General features: G+C 39.1%; 1 protein-coding gene across 1 annotated transcript; it reads right to left on the reverse strand.

The window, feature by feature from the left end:
- Nucleotides 1-419: 419 nt before the first annotated feature.
- On the reverse strand, nt 420-3,017 carry TCTE3 (t-complex-associated-testis-expressed 3; the record flags this gene model as incomplete). The annotated part of the gene is given in 3 exon segments (XM_009710102.1): nt 420-530; nt 1,824-2,006; nt 2,821-3,017. Coding segments are annotated over 3 exon segments (491 nt in total), but the record flags the coding sequence as incomplete, so codon positions are not given.
- Nucleotides 3,018-5,430: the final 2,413 nt, after the last annotated feature.

Consider the following 5,430-nt stretch of genomic DNA (forward strand, 5'->3'; position numbering starts at 1 on the left):
GACTGGCATTTTGTCATAGATACAACTAGGAAAAAACTGAACATAGCCTTTGCTTACAAATAGCATGCTTTTAATAATAGGGATACCTGCAATTTATTGTAAACATCTGTTAATAACCCTAGGCGTGCAACAGACAAGCAACATTCAAAATTTTGCAAAGTTTGGCCTTTCTCCAGCTGCTTCAACTTCCACAGCAGAGAGTTGCAGCAGATGAAGCCCATACGTACTCAACCATACACATTTCAAAACCGTTTTTGTTTTTTACCAGAGAAAAACAAGCAAAATTATCTCAACTGTATGCCAATTTCAATGTGCCAACAGCATTAGGACAAAAATTAGTACTAAAATAATGTCATTCTGAAAATTTTCAAATATACCAAGTACGGTGATGCACAGAATTAACTGTGGGTTTTAGAGTATTACTCGTAATAACAAGCCACTACCAATGCCAGTGCAATAAATGTTTCAGTTTCACATTTAGCTGAAACCCAAGTGTCTCTCTGAACATCCCAGACCCATCTGCTGGCAACCTAAAAGAAAAAAAAAGAAAAAGCTATATTTGAATCTATATACAGCACAGGCTTTATGTATTTTTTTAAAAGAACACACAACATTATATAAATGCTGATATAATTGCATTACAAGAGTTACAAGTAGTAACAACTGCAAAATTCCAGTGAAAATGACAAGTCCTATTCAACGTTAAAATACATGTTCTTGCTTCACAGTAAGGCTCCCACCTCAACAGATCCAAAAAATCTCTACACCAAAACCTCATTCTCTCCCACGTTCACTCGTTAGTACTCCAGCATACTGTAACAGCACCCCTTCAAAGGCAACGTGAACAGACAGTAGTTTTGGGAACACACACAACTAAGAAGTCACGTCTCCCACACCCCTGCCTCCAGCTTACTCCAGTCTACTTGTGACCATTTACTGAGCTCTCAGCTTTTTTGATAAAATTGTTTTCAAAGCTAAAAATGTGGAAATAAACATATTCCTCAGCAGAAAAAAGTTAACTTGGACCATTTCAGTAACCCATTTTAACCTACAGCTCCTCAGTCAAAGTACAACTTCAGAGGCAGCGTACTGCGAGAGCACCAGGAGAACAGGTAGATGCAGGTCCCTCACAGACCGGCTTCGTTACTGAAGCTGGCAACCCTTCAAACATTGTTCCACGTCACCCACTAAAAACAGGTATGGTTTCATCAGGTTTTAAGAGCTGATGATGAACGCTCCTAAATAGAAGTGCTCCCCGACACTCAGCAAGATACCTAAACGTGTTCAGAATGCCAATGGGAGCTTGCAATACATGTAAATTTACATACAACACAGGAAAGTCTAGAATACTTTTGGGTGTGCCAAGTTTGGATCACTAATGTTAATCTGTAGTCCCAGGAGCGCGTTTGGTGGCAGCTACGGCTGAAACAGTTTCCATCCTGTTCCTTTCCATGTCACCATACTACAGCTGCACAGCATTTTGAGCAGAATGTGGAGATCAAAGTACATTGGAAAACGAAAAAGAAAATTCAGTGCGGTCATGCAATTGTTCTGGCCCAGCACACAGTGGAAACAACTGGTCGAACACGAAGAGCAGGCTGGGCTGCTTACCGCTGTCACTGAACTCACAAAGACGACAACCTTCACAGGGTTCGGTACCTTAAACTGTCACCCAGCATACTACCCACAAAAACCCCAAACGCTTCATCACCGCCTCAAACTAGTTCAGCTGATGAATGCGGATGAACACCTAGGAGATAACATACAGTTCTAAACATTATTTTCAATTTGCAAAAGGTATTATGAACAATATGTTTGCTCACATTTATTGGCTGACCTGCCTTTTCCACAATTAGTACTGATACAATGTACTCGTAACGGTCAAAGTCCAATTCTTTCACAGCCTTTAATATTTCTTCTGAGATTGAAGCACACAAGGGCGGACTAGAAACTCCATCATATTTGGCTTGTTGAAGTTTATTTCATCAAAAACAATTTTGAAATATCTTAGTTTTCATCCTGGCAGTTTTTGGCAAAAAAACTTACAGTTATTTCCATTACCAGAACATTAGAAGAGCTAACGAGTAGAATAGTCAATATAGATAAGGCTCTCAAACAGCAAAGGCTGTGCTATTTTTACTCTAAAATGTTTTACCTATTTTTTGAAAGTGACAAACATGGCCAACCAATCTCCATTTAACAAACAGGAGTGTCTTCTCCATCATTTGGGCTCAGTTCATGGGAAAATAGTGCTACAAATACCTGTTCCAAATATCCAAGGCATCTTCCAGATCACAGAATTACAGGAGTTGGTTGTAACTATTTAAGGTATCACTAACAGCTACATATTGTCCCAACAGATTGGGGTCTCCTTCATTTTTGCTTCATTTTTGTATGTGGCAGTCAGACTGTCAAGGACACCAAGTATATTTTATGTAGGTCATGTGATATTAGTAGAACTAATTGAAGGAGTAGAATTCCACAAATTCAAGGTCAGGATGTTTGGATAACTGGGTATTTTGCAGATTAGGGTACTCTGAACTGTGCTCTTGCTCAATTGATTTAGAAATGGGTAAGAGTTTGAGAAGCTTCAGCTCCGTCTTAACAGCACACGCTGAGTGGTAACATTGCAGAGGGCTTTCTGCACTCTGCACAACAGAACACATTCACATTACATTCGTGTGCCAAAACTCGAAGTCTGCAAAGACTTATGCGTATGTTTAAGCTTATGCAACTTAACACCGTTCCATTATTTTAACCTTTGCAAGACAAGCTACTTTTGCAATAAAATCAGACAATTAATTTAAGAAAATACTATACCGTCAGTATCGCTTGAGCTTTGTCTCTCACTAAATAACCATGAAATTTATTATGCGACTCCAGTCTGTATGTATCAGCATATCTCATCTTTGCCCTATTAGTCAGTAGCTTGGCTTTCATTGAATCACTGAAATACTCTTCTTCCATCGGAGCCATACCTAAAGCATCGAATTTGATTGTGTCCTTTTTCCCTTCGTCTGTGTAAAATAATAAAAAAAGCCCACATCCCATGTCAATATCTTATCATTTAACACTCTCTAAATAACAGTTTATGGTGTACAGATAAGAGAAAAAAAAAACACCACAATTAGTCTAGGAATACATTACAAAACCAGCAGAAAAGATAGAAAATGGGTATCTTCTGGCTGTTTTGACACTACCGCTTTGACTGAAAAAAGAGAAGAGTGCTTAATTCCCGCTCAGTTTTAACTTCTTTTTCCACTGTAATCCAAATGAAGTTTGCATTTAAACTCAGACACATCATACTAGCACTCTGAATCCACTCCATTTACACTCTGTGTAAAAACACAGATATTAACATGTGCCCAAGACTCTTAACTTCAAGCTTTTCATTCAAACAGCCTACACAAAACCCAAAATGCATGCTTAGTTCATTTACTACATAATTTTACTTGTCCCCATTCCTTGTGAGGCTACTAAATAAATGCCTTATGTATTAATGACTTAATTCGCTTATTAATACAAAAAAAAGGAAAAAATACGCTCCAATTTGCAAGCTTTGTAATTTTGCTTGGAACTTAAAAAGAGCAGCGCTTTTTTTTTATTTGCGATCAGAACTCTGAAGATCCAAGCTTCCTCCCCATCCAGCTTCTGTACTATCATTCTCTTCAACACACATAACAAAATTTAGCCCTCTATGAGTACAAGCAGTGAGTCTGATGATGCACGCAAAAGATGTCACCTGCTGTCCTCCATGACTGGCCTAAAACAGGACTATAAAATGATAACAAAACAAGACAGAGACAGAAAAGCACATGGAACCAATGAGATCATAACAAATGATAGAGACAAGTGGTCTTCCATACCAGCTACCTCCTAATTAACCCCTTTCAAGTTTTGCTGACTCTTCAGTCCCTTGCTCCACTTCCTGACTACTAGCTAGAACTTAGGTGAGAGAAAATCATCAGTTCCTTCTTAGAAGAGCAGAATAGATCATGAAGGTGATGTAACACCACAGTGCAAGGCTTACACTAAGAAGTATAGAAAAAACTCACACACGGATAATATAAAAGTCTAGTGAGAATTATTTGAAAAGATGCACTACACAGGGGCTCACAAATCTTTCAGTCAGAGGAGTTTGAGAATAAAGGAAGTAATGCAGTTTCTTCTCTATGAAATCACTCACACATTAGCCCTGTCCACACCTTGGACATTACCTCCATCTCTCCTCTGGTTCCTTAGCATTAGATAATTCTGTTAAAAACCAATGATGTTAGCAGCCCTAGTGCAAATTGACTGCAGGTGTCTGTGGATACCATGCCAACAATGCAAACTCTAAATAGTACTTACACTATGATAAAGATGCAAGGAGCAAACACGTTTGCACTTAGGCTGTGGACACTCATTATCTTTTACCTGAAACTCAGATCGATGAAGACTATAGCTCCTACCTGCTCACCACAGGTCTCCTAACAGAATAAAACCATCTCAAGTCTGCCAGCTGAGCTGCTCAAAAGAGCATCCCAATCCATGTCAGTGGAAATGAACCCATGAAAAAGGTCACAATCCAAACAGCAATGCTTTGCTAACATGCTTCAGCACGTGTCACTACACCTTCAGCCTGTACCACTACAGATGGAAGAAAATTCATGTCTAGAGCACACAACTTTTAACAATGCTGTTACTTACAAGTTTAATTGCTATTATGAGTGACAGAAATTTTCATAATCACCTGCTCACGTGCAAGAAGCCATTTACTAATGAGGCAACCAAAAACCTTACTGATATCTCTACACAAATGACTAACAAATAAACTTCTCTATTTCACAATACAAATACTGTGATTCCAAGTTTTAGCACAACGCTGCAATTACATTTCTGTAATGCATCCTTTGTGAAAGGATCTCTGAAAAAATTCAAGAACTAACTTTGCATTTGACTATACCAAAGCCTGTTCCTATATTACTGGACTCTACTACATTGGCTTAACCTTAGACATACAGAGGTAAATATGCTGAGAGAAGAAAGCTTTTGCTATTTGAAAGAAATGCTGTTTGATAATAATTCACCAAGCAATTGTTGCTTTAAACAGTTCTTGTTGATTTCTTCAAAAGAGGGAACACCTCCTAACTTAAAGGACTTACAGCAGCACCCCAAGACTGCGCCACCAAAGGGAGGTCTGCCCTTGCCTTCTTTTTCCCTTTCAAGGCTTTAACAACTTTGCCTCCCAACGCCTAAGCTGGCACACCAGCTGCAAGGTGGATGTGAACGTGGTATCTGACCAAGGAGAAAGAGGACGAGCTATCCCAAACTGGATATAAACCAGATGAAAACAGCATTTCTGATACAAGCTTTCACAAGATCACACTCACCTTTTAACCACGCACCGAGCCCCACGTTCCTCCATACACCGTACCGTCCTTCCGAAGG

The sequence above is a fragment of the Cariama cristata genome, unplaced genomic scaffold (genome assembly GCF_000690535.1).
Source record: "Cariama cristata isolate BGI_N322 unplaced genomic scaffold, ASM69053v1 Scaffold45511, whole genome shotgun sequence".
In the NCBI taxonomy this organism is placed as follows: domain Eukaryota; kingdom Metazoa; phylum Chordata; class Aves; order Cariamiformes; family Cariamidae; genus Cariama; species Cariama cristata.